The following is an 18,822-nucleotide window of genomic DNA, read 5'->3' as shown; positions in this document are numbered from 1 at the left end:
AGGGCAGGGCCAATTGTGGACCGATCCTTAAAACATTTTACGTAAATATTTAGATCCCTATAATATATCTTCCAGTGGAATTTCACCGCTATAGATGTTTTTTTCTGACAGTTTTAGCATTAAAGACATTTTCTGAAGGGGATTTTATATGGTGGATGGGCCTATCCTTATATAATTTTACAAAGAGTTTTAGGTTCCTATACAACATATTTGTTCCGAATATGTTTTATAGGAGCATTATAGATGCTTCCTTTAGCCAGTTATGAGCAATAAAGTAATATTCTGAAGGGGACTTTATATGGCGGGTAGGCTGAATTATAGGCCTATCTTTAAATAATTTTAGAAAGAGAGAAACATATTTGTTCCGAATTTCGCCGCTATAGATACTTTTTTTAGCCAGTTATGAGGGATAATGTAATTTTCTGAAGGGTGCTAGGCGAAATCGTAGACCGATATTGGTCATTTTCATACCAAACAAACTGCATATATTTGTGGAAAATTTCAGCTCACTGGCTACTTCTATTTGGATACTATCATGCTTTTAACAGAATCCCCAATATTCCACTCATCTTTTTTGATGGGTATAACAAAAATAAGAGTGTTATGTACATATGTATTTATATACCACTATGACGTACTTATACATATATCTGAAAAGTTAGTTTAGAAAAGAGGAAAGATTTTTTCGAAATTTATTCCATTGATTTTAAATTCATTTTTTGTGTTTTTATTATATTGTATTATTAGTTTTACTGTTAAACCTCATAAAAGTATGTGATCTAGCGTAGTTTATACCCAGCAAAAGTACAACGAAGAACTTCTAAAAGAACTACATTTATCACCACTTGTGCTGATGTTTGTAACGTACAATAATATTGGTCCTATACCCACTTTAAAGTATACCAATCGGCTCAGAAAGGTCCATTTAAACCTTGTAATCAAACTACAGGTAATTTTGAAGATAATTGAATGAAATTTCGTACATGATCTTCTATGATGTCCAAGCGACGAACCCTGTTGAAAATGGTTAAGATAGGCCCATTATTTCACCTAGCCCCCATACAATAGGGCTTGTAAACATTGTAATCTAACTACAAGTCGCAATTTTATAGATAATTCAATGAAATTTGGCATATGATCTTCTATTATATCGTAGACAAAGCCTATTTAAAATAGTTAACATCGGTCCATTATTTCACCAAGGCCTCATAGAACTGAACCCGCCAAATAGTGCTTTTAAGTTCATAATTATGTTTAATATACTCGTATCTCGACAAAAAGCTGAAAAACCAAGTTCTATACTAGTCTGATGACCCTGATAAACTTTATAATTATAGGGCCTCTTTTGACCCTAGCCCCTCTAAAAAGCCCCCATCAAAATTTTACTTAAATATCCACAGTTTTATTAAACAGTTAATGGCTTCAGTATATTTGAGGCAAGGTATACTTCAACTTAAATGCTTTATTATGAAAACTAAATCACATTTTATTCGTATACAGGTGTAGGGTATTATATGATCGGTCTCGCCCGACAATATCTTTTTACTTGTTTTTTTATATTTTTTCCACGAATTTCCATTTATGATTTTAGCTGTGAATAATTGGGTAAATAGCTTAAAGTACGTTTATATCTATCAAATTTTAAACGAAAAAGACTGAAAAACTAAATTTTTTAAATATTTAAACATTGGTCTGTTTTTTTTTTTATAAATTCATTTTTATTTTTTAATATGAAAATTACACGTTTATTTTGTTATTTTCTATATAATACTTAAATTTAATTAATCGAAATAGAAAATAATGAAAAAATAATTTACATTCAGTTTAAAGAGGAGTAAACATTAAATAGATCTAAGAGAATGCTTCGTCTTTTGTAAATTAGCAAATTTTAAAACAATCCCCTGTATTTTTATGTGAATGATTTTCGAAATTCATGTTAGTAAGTGAAAATTGTCGCTATAGAATAATGAGCAGAATGATATTAAGGCACGTTGCTAAATCAGGTACAAACATTGCACATGTTGTTCTGATTTATTGTTACTATTTCTAATAAGTGTAACCACCTTCGGTGGAATATCCTTGGGGTAAGGTGTCAGGTACTTTACTAGGGCCAGAGTATGAATAACCATCGCTGCCGCCATTTCCATTACCATTACCATTTGATGGGGCACCGTAGGATGATGAAGGCACAGATGGAGCACTGTATGATGAAGATGAAGCTGCATAACTGGAAGATGGTGAGCTGTACCCATTAGATGAACTGCTTTGTTGTGAAGGCGCTCCGTATGATGAGCTAGGAGATGATGGTGCATTGTAACTGGATATGGGACCGGCTGGGGCACCATAACTTGATGAGGGCTGTTCAGCTGAGATTTCATAACTGGACGAGGCACCTGATGAGTAGCCGTTGGAAGAGCCAGATTGTTGGGATGGAGCACCGTAGCTGGAGGATGGAGCTCCGTAACTCGAAGAAGGTGCTGGAGCATCATAGCTGGGAGGTGGACCTTGAGCAGGGGTATCATAACTAGATGATGGAGCTTGTGCAGGAGCACCATAACTAGATGATGGAGCTTGTGCAGGAGCACCATAACTAGATGATGGAGCTTGTGCAGGAGCACCATAACTAGAAGATGGCGCTTCAGCCGCAGGGCTATAATAACTAGATGGAGCTTGAGCAGCTGGGGCACCGTAACTAGACGAAGGAGCTTGAGCTGCTGGGGCACCATAACTAGATGAAGGAGCTTCAGCTACAGGGGCTCCGTAACTGGATGATGGGGCTTGGGAAGCAGGAGCACCATAACTGGATGACGGGGATTGCGCAGGAGCTCCGTAACTGGATGAGGGAGAAGGGGCACCATAACTAGAAGATGGAGCTTGAGATGCTGGAGCATCATAACTAGAAGCAGCTGGAGCACCGTAACTTGATGATGGAGCTTGCGCTTCAGGGGCACCATAACTTGATGATGGAGCTTGAGCTGGAGCGCCATAACTAGACGAAGGAGGAGCGCCGTAACTAGATGATGGAGCTTGAGCTGCGGGGGCACCATAACTAGATGACGGAGCTTCTGCAGCGGGCGCACCGTAACTGGATGATGGAGCTTGAGCAGCAGGGGCACCATAACTAGATGATGGAGCTTGAGCGGCAGGAGCACCATAACTTGAAGATGGCGCTTGTGCAGCAGGAGCTCCATAACTTGAAGATGGTGCCTGTGCAGCTGGAGCTCCATAACTAGAAGAAGGCGTTTGTGCAGCGGGTGCACCATAACTTGATGATGGAGCGGAAGGTGCACCATAACTAGATGAAGGAGCTTCAGCGGATGGAGCGCCATAACTAGATGATGGAGCTTCAGCAGCGGGGGCTCCATAACTAGATGAGGGAGCTTGAGCAGCGGGAGTACCGTAGCTGGATGAGGGAGCTCCATAACTAGATGACGGAGCTGAGGCGGCTGGAGCTCCGTAACTAGATGCTGGAGCCTTAGCTGGGGTTCCATAGCTGGTAGATGGTGGTTGAATAGGTTGAAAACCGTTTGAAGATGCTTGAGAAGGAGCACCATAACTAGATGAGGGAGTTTGAGCAGGAGCACCATAGCTTGATGAAGGCGCCTTTGAGGGAGCACCATAGCTGCTAGATGGGGTTTGTGCTGGAGCACCATAACTAGAGGAAGGGGTTTTTGCAGGAGCGCCGTAACTACTGGATGGTGCGCCGTAACTTGAAGATGGAGCCTTAGCAGGGACACCATAGCTTGAAGAGGGAGCTTTAGCAGGTGCACCGTAGCTGCTTGAAGGAGCAGATGGGGCACCGTAACTTGACGAAGGAGCCTTAGCAGGAGCACCATAGCTGCTGGAAGGAGCACCGTATGAGGAAGAGGGAGCTTTTGCAGGAGCGCCATAGCTGTTAGAAGGAGCACCGTAACTTGAAGAGGGAGTCTTCGCAGGAGCACTGTATCCATTAGAAGGTGCACCATAGCTAGAAGAGGGAGTCTTTGCGGGAGCACCGTATCCATTAGAAGGAGCTGAAGGTGCACCATAGCTAGAAGCAGGAGCCTTTGCAGGTGCTCCGTAACTAGATGATGGAGCTTTTTGAGGAGCACCGTAGCTAGAGGAAGGTCTTGATGGAGCACCGTAGCTTGAAGATGGTGTTTTCGAAGGTGCTCCATATGAAGAAGATGGTTGCGATGATTTTGGAGGACCATAACTTGACGATGGGCGTGATGGTGGACCATAACTAGATGAGGGTTTTTTTGGTGGACCATAGTTAGAAGACGGACGACCGCCAGGGCGACGTGAACCATTCTTTTTCGGTGGTCCATAGCTTGAGCTGGGCCGACTGGGAGGTGGTGGTCCGTAACTAGATGAAGGACTTCTAGGAGGAGGACCATATGATTTTGAGGGTGCACCTTGTGAACTTGCATAAGGACCTCCCGAAGGAGCACTAGGCGCATAACTATTAGCAGCAGGACCTGATGCGGGAGGCAAATATGAATTTGTATTTGAAGGATAACCACCACCATTACCCTTTTGACCTGAAGAAGGAGGTAAGTAACTATTGCTTATGGGTGCCTCACGTTTTGCGGCCTCCCCACTTATTGAAAATAAAGCAACGCATAAAAGCTGCAATTAAGACAAAGATAACGAAATAGTAGAAATATAAACCGTTAGAAACCCCCAAAATTACATGATTGTGTGTTTTTCTGTTAAAACAATACACAAACAAGATTCACAATACTTACCGTAGCTGTGGTGGTAAACAATTTCATAATGATTTCAATTAGATTAAACTACAACCAAAATTAGAGCCACAATTTCTTCTACTCTGAACTGCAATTAGATAAGAAATATATAGAAAAAATATATTAGTTAAAAGTCCATAAAGTGTTGAAATGTATAATTTTCGTGTTATGTACTTAAAGTAAAAATTAATTATAAATTTAAATGAAGTATAAAAAATAAGAAAAAAAAAAATAATAAGGTAATTAACAACAAAATGTGGCATGTACGCAAATAAGACGATATTGCAAAAGAAAAACTAATGCTACACTTAGAGAATGAAAATAGTTGAGTAGTTTTTTTAAGAAAGAATTCTTAAAAATCTGGAACTTTTCAGAATACTTGTTAAGTAATTGAAAATTTTAAGAAAAAAGTTTTATTAAAAAATATTAATTGTGTTTTTCTCCCGGTGTATTGAAATTTTTTCATTGAATGTTTGTAAATATGCCAAAACAAAACACAGCAAATTTTACTTAATTTATTATAGTTTTACGCTACGTTTACTACTCAATCTTAACAAATCATCAATTTTAAAGTTTCATTTACAAGTACGTTTAAAACCAAAATAGATTTTCCATCTGTAACACGTATTTCATACATATGTATGTACGTGTAGACGCAAAAAAATGAAGAAGAAGAAGAAAAAACTAACAGCAGAAAAGATTATTACAAGATTATGTTTAAGCATAAAGCGAGGTCATCTTAAAAAGATTTTCTGCGAATCCATCGAACATTGTTTTGCGAATGACATATTGCGTATCTTGGGAAAACCAGATAATGTAAATGAGTTTATAAAAAAAAACACACAGACACACAAAATGCAATTGTAAGTTAATAAAATGTTATGCGTTTTTAATTGACGTTTAAATGATTTAAAACTTCCCATTTAAAGAATTCAAGAGTAATTAGTAGTTTGTTGTTTTTCTTTTTTTTATTTTCTAACTTAAAGCAACAAATTTTAAACAATTGTAATTTAATGAAGAAAAAAATGTGTTTTTTTATTTGCTGTTAATATCGTGCTTAAGTAAGGAAACCTACTGACTTTATTTGTTAAAATGTTTGCTAATGAGATTATCTTTAAAATCATAAAAAATTATTTAAACTATTATTACCAAGAGCGTTATTTGGCTGTACCCCGAATATTATATAATCACTTCGAAATTCAGTTTCAGTGAGTTTAAAAAAGGTGGTATGTTGCCAGTAATACATATTTTGAATATTTTGAAAATTTTCTTACTTAACTCTGTTTGGCCCTAAGGATCGTTTCAGAATTTTAAAATTACCAAAAATATTTTTTGTAAGTTTACAACGAATATTTGTATGTACTAAAAAAGGTCTTCAGATTTTTAGATAAGGAATATATAAAATTTCAAATAGCTTCTTTTAAATATTAAAGTTTTTCAAAACATATCTGCTAGAATTATTTAATATCTAGATCCTGAAAATTAATGGCTCTTTAAAAAATGATTTTTATATATATTTTTTAATGTTCATATAGGACACTTCTATTAATAACAAGTCGCATTGTAGAATCAAAAAAAAAAAAAAAAAAAATATATATATTATATATATATATATATATATATATATATATATATATATATAATATATATATATATATATATTATATAATATATATATAATATATATATATATATATATATATATATATATATATATATATATATATATAAACAAATCGTAAAATTTGTATTGTTTAGGTTATGTCCATAAATATTGGTCCCGCATCCAACAGTAAATCAAGTGGCTCAAGATAACTTTCTTTTTCACACTCTTTTTTAGACCCAAGGTAAAAACCTTTTGAAAAATCGGTCCATTATTTCGATTAGACCGTTCTCTTCGAATAGGGTTTTTGATCTTATAAATATGTTAAATGTATTTCCTCAAAATCAGCAAAACTTAGTTTTTATAAGTATAAATGATACAGCTAATATTCCCAGAAAAATCTTTACATACCCGGTAAATAGGCAAGTAATATTGGAGAAAAATGTAAGTAGTTACTTTTTGGGTGAATAACTACTTATTTTTGTTTGACGATGACCAAAAAATGACTAGTTACAAAACTCCTTACCCGACTTTTCCGGTTTAAAGCTGTTTTTACAGTTATTTTTCGTGTTTGCTTTTCTATTCTCTTACTCAATGCTCCATTAAAAAATAGTTTTATCATTCTATCTGGAATGGTTTTCACGCAAATGTAAATATCAACATTTCTTGAAAAAACTTCAAAAATCGACTACAGTTAGAAACATTAACTAATTCCTTGTTAGACGTTTACAGTTAACTACAAATTCCATTCAAAAAAATTTATTTATTTTATTGATAACGAGAACTCATTACCAAGTAATGTATGAAATAACTACATATCCTACAATACTCATTACCAAAATCTGAAAATATTTTACTGGTTTTACACGGTTGTCAGATCATACAACATTGTCAGTAAGATGTTCAGAACTGGACTAATAATCGTCTGAACTTACAATTTTTCTTTTGCAACGTTGTCAGAGAAAGCATTACCGAAAATATTGCAAGACAAAATTTGTAAGTTGACAATATTATTAGACATTTTCTGCGCAATTTACTGCCAACTTAAACTCTAATATCACGATTTAATTCTACATAAATATCCCATAAATCCTCTTTTAGAAAATCTCTCCTTTTTGTCAATAACTTGTTAAAATATTTCTAAATTAAAATAAAAATCTAATTAAATGTTTTTTTCTAAGTTTTAAAGAACAAATTTAGTATGAAAAAGTATCTTATAAACGTGTGATAAATTGTAATCACATGTTAATTTTTTTTGCTTATGAATATTAAGGTTTAAACATTTCCTAACAGATTTTAGGATCAATTGTAGTTGTACCGAACTAATTTTAATAAAACCTACTTCTTTCTTTTGCAGGTGAAAGCCAACATATTTAAGTCTTTTTTTTGCATTTTAAAAGTTCATGAGGAAAGTCTTAGGCTTATACCGATACTATATACAAATAACTTTAGGCAATATTTTACATTTCCACATGTTTGTGTATGCAAGGATATTGCAGTAAATATAAGTTGCAAAACTGAATAAATGCTATTCAAATAAGAATACTTTTCTATAGCAAACTTTAAGTAAATTGAAATCTTTACATATTATATGAATAGGATTTTCTTTATGTATTTTTGTATATGCATTAACTATTGTATTTGTTGCAATATTTCCATATAGCATGTATGTACGTACAAATTTCCTTATGTTAAATTGCAATTTATAGCAAGTTATTCAATTTTTTATATTTTTATTTCAATTCTTTTTTTTTTTTGCTTATTTTCTATTGCATCTGAATATTTGTCTTCTCTTTTTTTTTGCGGAATTTAATTATATTTTGTACAAAGATACTCATATTTGTTTTGAGCTATAAAAGTGTATATTTCAACATTTTTAATAATTTTTGTTTCAATGTTACTTCGAACATAGACCATAACCTATGGATGACTTGTGATGTAAAATGATATGATATGATTTAATATGATTTGTACGTTTGTTCATTCGAACGAATTGATACATTGATGGAAAAATACACTTGTTAAAAGTTGTAAAATAAAAAAGACTAAAACTGATTGAATTGTCTGGCGGGTTTATTTTACAATGTTTTTTTTTCATTTTGTAGCATGTTTTTTAAGTCATGTAATATGCATGAGTTAATCATATTGGCTATGCTGATGCTGAGCATCATCATCATCAGCAACAGTAGCAGGCCCAATATTAACTTTTATAGTTTGATGTAAGCGTGATGTAAGTTGTTGTATTTTATTATTTTTGTTTTGGATTATATGGGGTAACAAATCTATTTAATTTGTTAAAATAAAATATGGTTATTTTAAAAAAATGCTTACAATACCAATTTTATTACTATGGATATATGCTCAGGGATACACAGCAATATCACAAGATATTCGTTCAATGTTCCCCGTTTAGCAACATATTGTTTAAGTGAAATAGTTTTGAAAAATTTAAGTAAAACTGGAGCAAGTTCGGTGCTAGAGTTCTTTAATTTAGCAATAATTATTTATAGCGGGAATTTTAAAAAGTGATTGATAAAAAGTATATATTATGAGATTAACATATAGACGGATTATATTCAATATACTCTATCTTAAATAACACAAGTTTTTAGAATAACAAGTAAACTAAGAGAGTTTCGTAATAAGTAAACTGGTGTTCGTTCCTATGACATTCCATTAATAAACTCAATAGTATTTTATGAGCCGAATGGTTAGCTTTTGAGTCGCCTCTGACTTACTTATTTTAAAGTTAACTCAAAATATTTATAGTTGGTGTAGTCTTTTAAATTTACAAAAAAATATATTCGTATAACTTAAACGTGGATTTTTCTCCTTATTAGATAATGTAAACCGTAATAAAGGTATAATAAAAATTGGGAAACCCTTTAGACAGCAGTTTCAAACTCCATTTAAAGACTGTTACCAATTTTGTTAAAAAATTTTTAAATTTTTACTCCATGGACAATAAAAAACGAAATAAAATAGTAAAGAAATTAGGTCGATATCTCTTACATATTATGGTCTATAAGTCAAATGGGTTAAAACTAAAGAATTTACTGCAGGTGTGTGAGAGATAACACACCTGAAATTTGAGTTATGAAGATTTCGGAGAAAACAATATATTCTTATGCATTTTATATAAAAACTTTTGAAAAATATAAAATACAAGATAATAGGAAATATATGTATGTACATCTGCAGTTTTCTTCAAATCGAATAATGTTAACCCATAAACTGTGAAGGTTAAACTTAAGATATGCAATATTTGAAAATTTTCTTGAAACTATATATAGAAATTAACCCTTAAACGTTAATATATTTTCATTGCTTATTATTCGATGTCATTTTGTCAGACAAATGGTGGGTAATAAAAAACAGCCTATATCGAATCGAATTGTTTTCATAAATCTTTATTTCGTTGGCCTGTGTAAATTTTCTTCTTTAATAAAAATAGTAAAAAATTTATTATAAACGAAATTATGCGGTTTATCTGTCATTTGAAATGCGACAATTTTCATTTATTCGATCAATTGATCGAATAAAATGTCTCAATTAACCCATCGATGACAAACATAGTTATCCAAAATTTGACGTGCAGATTCTAAGGAATATGCTCTATATTCGTGGAGAAGACAGTAAACCTTGGATCACTTTTCAGGCTTTTGTTGAAATTAGATCGTAATATCATGGGAATATCACTCCCAAATTGTAATTTAATTTTGAATTAAAATAAATTTTATATATTAGAAAAATTCTTTGGAAATCTTCAAAAAGTTAACAGATTATGCACCATATTTTGGAAAAACAGATTTCTTTTCGTAAAAAGTTTTTCATTTATAAACATGCGAATTAGTAATTTTCAATATAGATAAAAATCTCACTAAATATATCAAAACGATTAAATTATATTTATGATTTGTAATTTATATATATTTTTTTGATTATAATTTCTCGGTCATAAGGATTTGTATTCAATTGAGTGAGATCCATTTATTAATTTTGTGTCTCTCTTTAATATATTATTAGTTTATTTTAAACGAATTTCTAACACTAGAGTTTTTTTTTAATATTTTTTTACACTTTACTTTTTATAACACTAACCCAATTCTTATTCACTTTTATTTTATAGGAAGAAATAGAAATCCACAATACTTTATGTATTTATTCCAAACTGTTGATGTTTTTCTGAATGTGTTTATTCCGATAGTTGAATGTAAACTATGATTTCCATTGAGCCTCTACTTTGGTTTTTATACGAAAATGTAACGATTTTTTCACATAAAGGCAAAAACAACAATAAAAAACATTATGGAAAAAAATGCAATTCAAATTTAAAGCGAAACAACAACGTCAGTTACAAATTTTGAAAAATAAAGAAATAACAAAAAAAAAAAAAAAATCGTTAATGATAGTAAAGAGTAAAATAGAAAAAACATCGCAGACTATATTTCTTCAAATTTTGTTTTGTGTATATTTTCTTGATTTTGTTTTGATTCGCGTTTCAAGCTCATCTTCAACGACTGAAGATGATAATGTTTGTAGCAGCAAAAATCTATTACAATTTATTTTTTCTTAATGTCGCTGCTGTTAGTTTTTTGCTTCTTCATCTATTCGATGTTGTTTGTTTTATGTAATACAATAACAACATACATATAAACGATTACAAATAGAGTTTCGTGTGTAAAAATAATCGCAATGTAAACAAACCGAAAATCATTCGTGTTTTTAGCCGATTCATTATTCATCCATTCATACTTTGTGGTCTCTCATAATGATATCGATTTATGATTATTCGTAATTTGATGCTTGGGAGCTGCGCATGCGCAAAAGAGTTTTTATAAAAATCACTAAAAATTTTGTGTTGGGGTGGTGTGTTGTTTATTAAGTTTGTAACATATCAAAATTTTTATCGCTGAAATTTAAACTTTATCGGTCTATTTTAAATTTTATCTTTTTGGTATCTCAAAATGATAATAATTTATGTTTATTCATAATTTGATGTTTGAGAGCTGCGCATGCGCAGAAGAGTTTTTATAAAAATCACCAAAAATGCTGTGTTGGGGAGGTGGGAGGTAGGAAATTTGGTATTAACAATCGTCCACTAAAAATTTGCTTTACGTTCTTTATGTGTGATAAAATAGGAAACAGATAAACATTCAATATATAACCCGATAATCGGGAGTAATCCTCAAACAATAGATTTTTAATTGTTGGCGGACTTTAAAGTATGTATGTATGTACATTAGAGTGATAAAAGCTTGTTTGAAAAAATTTTTCTTTGGATTATAAAACCATGTCATAAAAAAATTGGGCTGATAGGATAATAATAACATGTACCGCAAATGCTCTAATTTTTTAAGTTTTTAGTAACAAATTTAGTAAAAGAATTGTAATATGCACAGAATAAGCATTTCGAAATGATATAAAATTCAAAAATAGCTTGACAATTTTAAAAGTTATTGCAAATTCCTCAGGGCATTAACGTGTCTCACAGCACATGAATTCGAAATGTGACAGAAAATTTACTTTTTTCTATATTCTAAAAAACATTTTGTTACTAAAAAGTATCTATAAATACTCGAATATTATTTTTTTTTTCCTTAAAAGATATTACAAACTTGTTCTCAGCTATGATCAAAAAAGTTTTTTTTTCAACGGCCGATTTAAATGTCCAATTTCAGTTTTTTTTCGAAACTTTGTTAAACAAATTTCCAAATTTTTAGAAGATCTCATGGGAATTTTTGGAAAATAAGATCATTAAACGGTAAAAAAACTAACTCGATATTTCTAACAGATTAGCAGTACCTGCGATTTTAAATCGGCGGATTTTGGAAAAATCGCAATTTTTTGAAATATTTTAGAAAATACGTATTAATTTTTTACTATTGTACATTTTAAATAAAGAATTATTTGAGTATTATAGTCTAGATAATATAAAATATATCTTAAAATCGGACATTTACCCATAAATTGTGGAGTTCAAAGATCAAATTTTGCAATATTTGGGAATTCTCTGTGTACCATATTAAAATAATATTTATTTGCCGGCCATATTTATCAAAACTGACTAGAATTTATTGTATATTGTCCGATATTTAAAATAGAGTGAAAGAAGCTAAATTCACCATTTGAGGCACTTGAAAACAATTTAATACAAAAGTTCAAAAATTATAAAAAAACTATCTGTTTGAATAATGCTCTATATAGTTAGAGGAATAACAGAAATAAAACAAAAAATTATATATTAAGAATAAAAAATTATATTTTAACCCTTTGGAGTGAATTTGAGGTGAACACTTTTAAAATACAAATTTGATTTTCAAACTTATAATTTATGTAATCCTTTTTTACGGTCGATTTTTAATCTAATGTGTTTAAAAATACAAATTTTATATGGTCAAAAAAAGTTATTTTTAAATACTGTTTAAAAAAAACGAAAAAAGTAAAAAATCTATTTCTTTTTGTTTAACAAAGTAACTTTTTTGTAAATACATGTAAACGTCTTTAAAATTATCTTAAATGCAGATAATGAATTTACAATAGCTTATTTTATTTGTCGCAAAAGCTTTTGCAATAGTTCCAGTAAAAACTCGGCATTGTTTTTTATTTCCATAACCACTTAATTTTCAGTGAAATAGAATTGTTCAAAGCTGAATAATAGTTAACAAAACATTTAATTGTTTAATTAAATTATACTTGGAAGGATTTATATTTAATGCCTGCAAACTCATTAACACTTTCCACAAAAGATATTTTTCCAACTATAATTTTTAATTTTATTTAAAAAAAAATTTAAATATATTTCCTATATTACTTAATTAAAATTGAATGGAAATGCATTAAATGACCCAACAAACTGTAACTGAATTAATATTGATTACATGGTAGCGATTTAATTTATTATAAAATTTATGTATTTGTTTCTTTGATTTTTATTTTTTTATTTTTCTTTATTTAAAAATATCAAACTGTCATCGCCGTCATAATTGCGAAAACTAATTAAATTAAATGAATTGATTTATAAAATATTATTTTTAATATTGATTGCACATATTTAGTAGTTTTATCTTTTACAATTTTTATTTACCTTGCTTTATCAACGTTTATATATGGGCAATTTCGTATCAAGTTACACCCAACTTTTAAAATTGTTGTCTTTCGATTTGAACGAAATAATGAATAAATAGCTATCTCAACTCATTTGGACAATTTTTTCTGGGACCAATAGTTAAAGAGTCACACTCGTTTGAATAAAATCCTGTATGACCAAAATGTTCGACTTTGACCCACTATAGGTCCAACAGTTTTAGACCAAAAGAGCTGAAAATTTCTGTCTGACCTACTATCCAATATTACTAACCTTCATGCAAAATTGATCCGAATCGATTTTTTTTTGAGTTGGCTTACTTGACACAAAATTGCCCATATATGTATCAATGTATGTATTTGTCGTTGGTTAAACAATGACACCTGATTATATCAAAAAATCCAATTTTGTACTAAAAAATTTTAATTTTTGTTTGAGTTTAAATATATTAAAAATTTTAGAGAATTTGCTGCGGATACTTTTTTAACGCTCGGGATCATTTTTATACTTTAGGTGAAATGGGTAGGGCCGATTTCAAATTATATATAAAAAAAATGTGTATATATTTTAACCCTACTGTAAACATTATATTTGGATTGACTATATACTTTATAGGGTCACGAAATTAAATTGAGGAAATTAAAAACTATACCTAATGTGCAAGGACTAAGAAATGGACTAAATGTGGTAATCCTTAAATTTTTTTGACTATAATTTTTTACACCAAATGTCAACTTAAACCCAAGCCCCAGTTTTTGCAGTTTAAATACAAATAAAATTTCTCTAATTATTTAGTAAAATTTTTTAATCACACTTTTTATTTGTATTTTAGCAAAATTTTATTTACACAGATTCCTGTGAGATTAACTATTAAAAAATGGCGTGTAAACATTTAAAAGTAAATTTTTCCTTATAATATTCATATTACTATTGAAATTTACGAGTACATTTAGAAAACTACTTCAAAGCCATCAACAACAAAAATAAAAATGTTAACGGATTTTCTTCTCATGTCGCTGTTGTTAGTGTTGTTAAAACAACAAAACCAACTGATTTGCGAAGCATTGAATTTTAACGCAATCGGTTTAACTTGGAATTTTGAGGCGCTCTATGTGCTCTACAATAATGATACAACAGAGAAGCAGATGTTATATGAACAATTAGAGAAGATATTTAGCGATCAAAGCGATTACTTTTACAATAAACCATTTATTGTGGCAGACATGAAAACATCTTATATGAATTTGCATGAGATAGGTGGATTTTCCTATAACCCATTGATGATAATAATGGCAGCTCATATTTATGATCCAGTATTGATAAGGGTTAATCGAATTACACGAGGCAAAAAGAATATTTGTATTATAATATATCTAAAGGAATTTAAAGATGAAAAAGAATTACATTTGTTAATTGAATATTTATTTCAGCGACAATATCGTCGCGTCTTAGTGGTGACCATAACTAGACATTTGTATAGCATGAAACCTTATCCATTGGTACACGTTATTAATGTTACCGGCAAACCAGAACGAGAATATTTCGTTCCTCAGATAACATGGAATTTGGAGGGTTATAAAATCAGGGTACCCGTACAAATTGATGTACCTAATATGTTTTGGTATTACGATGATACCGTTAAACGTATACGAATGGATGGTATTGGTGGCATTGTATTTGAGGCCTTTATGAAGACAATGAATGTCACTTTAGAAACGTATCCCTTGTATGTGAATGATTCTAACTACTTGAATATAGCTTGTATTCAGGAAATGCTGATGAATGACAGTATTGAAATAAGTCCACATTTATATACGACTTTGCATCGTAAGCCCATAGATTATAGTTATTCGTATATAACTACCAGCCGTTGTATGATGTTGCCTGTAATGCAGCAATTACAAGTATCACATGTATTACCCTACCACAGAACAATTTGGGTTTTTATTTTACTAATCATAGTGGTTAGCGAAGCTGTGTGTCAACTAGTTCTACGATGTCAACCGGAATTTTTAAAAAATACAAAATATCACAGATATTTTCAACCCGGTACAGTTGGGCTCTATCTGGTGTGTCTACTTAGCAATATACCTTTGCCTGATACAAAAATGTTTAATATACGCCGCGATAGCTTCAGACAATACATGCGAACATTATATTGTTATGCCCTCATTGGTTTCACTGGGTTTTGTTTTTCTCAAATGTATTCTTCATCTTTAACTTCTGGCCTTACAGTTTCTATATCGATTAAACCAAAAACTTCAGTAGAGCAAATTCTTAATATGAAACAGCCGATCATGGCTACTGATCAAGCTCGCAAGTTATTTCTCTATGATCAAAGATTTGGTCATCGTGCTCTACGTAAAATTGTTTTTACAACTCCCGAAGAATTTCACATTAATCGCATGCATATGAACACTTCATATGTTTATCCCACCAGCGAGGATCGTTGGAACGTCTTAAAAGAACAGCAGCAATTTTTATCAAATAAACTTTTTTGGCTTTCAGACGTTTGTGTGGGTAATTTTCCACTTCAATTTCAAATGCGTTTGGATTCACCTTTTAAACCGTATTTAAGAAAATTCATATTGTATGTTAGAGAAACTGGTCTACATTCCCATTGGAAATCGAATATTTTTCGTCGTGCTAAACGATTTGGTTATATGAGCTACTTTAAAGAGCGTAAAAGTTTGGAAGGCTATGATACTCGTAAAGTTGTTAAACTCACTTTAGGTTCATTAACATTTTATCTATACTCTTGTGGCATGCTTTTTAGCTGTGTGATATTTGTGCTGGAGTGGATTAATGGCAAATTGAGGAAGGCCTGAATGGAGAGAAGAAAGGCTATATTAAGTTTATAAAAATTATAACAATTCAGTTTAACTTTTTAAATAAAGCTTCATTTAATTAGTGTTATTGAATCAACAAAGATGGTTAAGTCCAATTTATGTAAATACTTTTTTTTACAAAATAAATGTGCTAATTAAAAAAATCGTATAACTTTTGTAATCAAATTTTATTTAAATTAAACTTTATCATCAAATTAAGCAAGAGTTGGAGGATTTTCGGGTTTCTTCCAAATGTAGTTGGGCCATGGAATACAGGCCTTCATCAAATGCATATAAGCCTGACCTTTAGGACAATCCACCTCCAAAGCAACTTCATTCAATTTTTCACAATACCAATACTTAGTGGGATCCCAGTGATGAGGATAGGTTTTACCAACTTCAGAGGGATCACGGCAAGCAGATTGACCGGCAACAGCCAAAACAGTAGTAACAGCCATTGAGGCCAAGAATGCCAAGCAAATTACTAAAAGCAACAATACATGATTTGAAATAGAATAATTAACAATAAAGATTTTAAAACTTACAATATTTCATTCTATATTATTTTCTATTTAGTTTCGAGGGAAGTCAAGAACGATCTGTGCAAAAAGCAAGCGAAAATATAACTTTTTATAGTAGTACATTTTGGCGAATTTGGAACACACCCTTATTAGACACATGTCGATAAATTAAAAAAATATGTTTTTCTTGTGTATTTAATTGGAAAATTTTCACATCAAAACATGTTATTTAATATGTACGTATATAAATAAAATGTTTTTGATAAAAATAAAATAAAATTGATATTTTAATTAAATTGTATAAGATAAAATATAACTAACAATTAAATAAACATATATTTATTTAAATAGTTAATTTGTTTTGAAGTTAATAGTATATTTTAATGTCTAGTTTATAGTCCAGCCTAGTCTATAGTCTAGTCTATAGTCTAGTCTATAGTCTAGTCTATAGTCTAGTCTATAGTCCAGTCTATAGTCCAGTCTATAGTCTAGTCTATAGTCTAGTCTATAGTCTAGTCTATACTCTAGTCTATAGTCTAGTCTATAGTCTAGTCTATAGTCTAGTCTATAGTCTAGTCTATAGTCTAGTCTATAGTCTAGTCTATAGTCTAGTCTATAGTCTAGTCTATAGTCTAGTCTATAGTCTAGTCTATAGTCTAGTCTATAGTCTAGTCTATAGTCTAGTCTATAGTCTATAGTCTATAGACTAGTCTATAGTCTAGTCTATAGTCTAGTCTATAGTCTAGTCTATAGTCTAGTCTATAGTCTAGTCTATAGTCTAGTCTATAGTCTAGTCTATAGTCTAGTCTATAGTCTAGTCTATAGTCTAGTCTATAGTCTAGTCTATAGTCTAGTCTATAGTCTAGTCTATAGTCTAGTCTATAGTCTAGTCTATAGTCTAGTCTATAGTCTAGTCTATAGTCTAGTCTATAGTCTAGTCTATAGTCTAGTCTATAGTCTAGTCTATAGTCTAGTCTATAGTCTATAGTCTAGTCTATAGTCTAGTCTATAGTCTAGTCTATAGTCTAGTCTATAGTCTATAGTCTAGTCTATAGTCTAGTCTATAGTCTAGTCTATAGTCTAGTCTATAGTCTAGTCTATAGTCTAGTCTATAGTCTAGTCTATAGTCTAGTCTATAGTCTAGTCTATAGTCTAGTCTATAGTCTAGTCTATAGTCTAGTCTATAGTCTAGTCTATAGTCTAGTCTATAGTCTAGTCTATAGTCTAGTCTATAGTCTAGTCTATAGTCTAGTCTATAGTCTAGTCTATAGTCTAGTCTATAGTCTAGTCTATAGTCTAGTCTATAGTCTAGTCTATAGTCTAGTCTATAGTCTAGTCTATAGTCTAGTCTATAGTCTAGTCTATAGTCTAGTCTATAGTCTAGTCTATAGTCTAGTCTATAGTCTAGTCTATAGTCTAGTCTATAGTCTAGTCTATAGTCTAGTCTATAGTCTAGTCTATAGTCTAGTCAATAGTCTAGTCTATAGTCTAGTCTATAGTCTAGTCTATAGTCTAGTCTATAGTCTAGTCTATAGTCTAGTCTATAGTCTAGTCTATAGTCTAGTTTATAGTCTAGTCTATAGTCTAGTCTATAGTCTAGTCTATAGTCTAGTCTATAGTCTAGTCTATAGTCTAGTCTATAGTCTAGTCTATAGTCTAGTCTATAGTCTAGTCTATAGTCTAGTCTATAGTCTAGTCTATAGTCTAGTCTATAGTCTAGTCTATAGTCTAGTCTATAGTCTAGTCTATAGTCTAGTCTATAAATTAGTCTCTTGTCTAGTATATAGTCTAGTCTATAGTTATGTCTATAGTCTATTCCATAGTCAAGTCTATACATTAGAATGTATAATCTAGTGAATAGTTTACAGTTGTTATTTTAATTGCGTAAAAAATACCCTCCATCTGACAAAATTCTAGTTATTAAACGTATTATGTGTCTATCAATCATATAAAACGTATGATATTGAAAACTAGTCACATGTCATTTAAGAGTAGAGTAATACCAATTTAAAATAATATACTAAAAGTTTTTAGAATCGTGATTATTTTAAAC

General features: G+C 30.9%; 4 protein-coding genes across 5 annotated transcripts in view; 1 reads left to right on the top strand and 3 right to left on the bottom strand.

The window, feature by feature from the left end:
- LOC111681207 (DNA polymerase theta) overlaps positions 1–18,822 on the bottom strand; it is a 213,196-nt gene that overhangs the window by 47,208 nt on the left and 147,166 nt on the right. The window lies entirely within an intron of this gene.
- On the bottom strand, positions 1,687–10,563 carry LOC111681196 (pro-resilin). Of its 2 annotated transcripts, XM_046948048.1 has the most exons (4): positions 10,435–10,563; positions 4,731–4,818; positions 2,619–4,611; positions 1,687–2,585 (listed from the first exon to the last, which is right to left on the bottom strand). In XM_046948048.1, the coding sequence occupies exons 2-4, from the start codon at positions 4,755–4,757 to the stop codon at positions 2,047–2,049; spliced, it is 2,559 nt and encodes an 852-aa protein (XP_046804004.1). In that variant the 5' UTR covers positions 4,758–4,818; positions 10,435–10,563; the 3' UTR covers positions 1,687–2,046. The 2 variants fall into 2 exon arrangements, with proteins under 2 accessions (XP_046804004.1, XP_023298706.2); XM_023442938.2 differs by having other exon boundaries at positions 1,688–4,611.
- On the top strand, positions 14,710–16,248 carry LOC111681248. The gene has a single exon (XM_023443005.2). The coding sequence runs from the start codon at positions 14,710–14,712 to the stop codon at positions 16,246–16,248; it is 1,539 nt and encodes a 512-aa protein (XP_023298773.2).
- LOC111681425 lies at positions 16,418–16,875 on the bottom strand. Its single transcript, XM_023443199.2, has 2 exons — positions 16,794–16,875; positions 16,418–16,732 (listed from the first exon to the last, which is right to left on the bottom strand). Exons 1-2 carry the CDS (start codon positions 16,801–16,803, stop codon positions 16,464–16,466), a joined length of 279 nt encoding a protein of 92 aa, XP_023298967.1. The 5' UTR covers positions 16,804–16,875; the 3' UTR covers positions 16,418–16,463.

This window comes from Lucilia cuprina, chromosome 4, assembly GCF_022045245.1.
Source record: "Lucilia cuprina isolate Lc7/37 chromosome 4, ASM2204524v1, whole genome shotgun sequence".
In the NCBI taxonomy this organism is placed as follows: Eukaryota; Metazoa; Arthropoda; class Insecta; order Diptera; family Calliphoridae; genus Lucilia; species Lucilia cuprina.
The sequence above is the reverse complement of the archived record's forward strand: the minus strand, read 5'-3'. Positions and strand labels throughout refer to the sequence as shown.

Excerpts from the sequence above, each read along its gene's own strand:
- LOC111681196 (XM_023442938.2), bottom strand. The coding sequence starts at position 4,757 with ATGAAATTGTTTACCACCACAGCTACG. Across the intron at positions 4,612-4,730 it reads TGTTTACCACCACAGCTACG|CTTTTATGCGTTGCTTTATT; the intron begins GTAAGTATTGTG and ends TCTTAATTGCAG.
- LOC111681248 (XM_023443005.2), top strand. The coding sequence starts at position 14,710 with ATGGCAGCTCATATTTATGATCCAGTATTGATAAGGGTTAATCGAATT.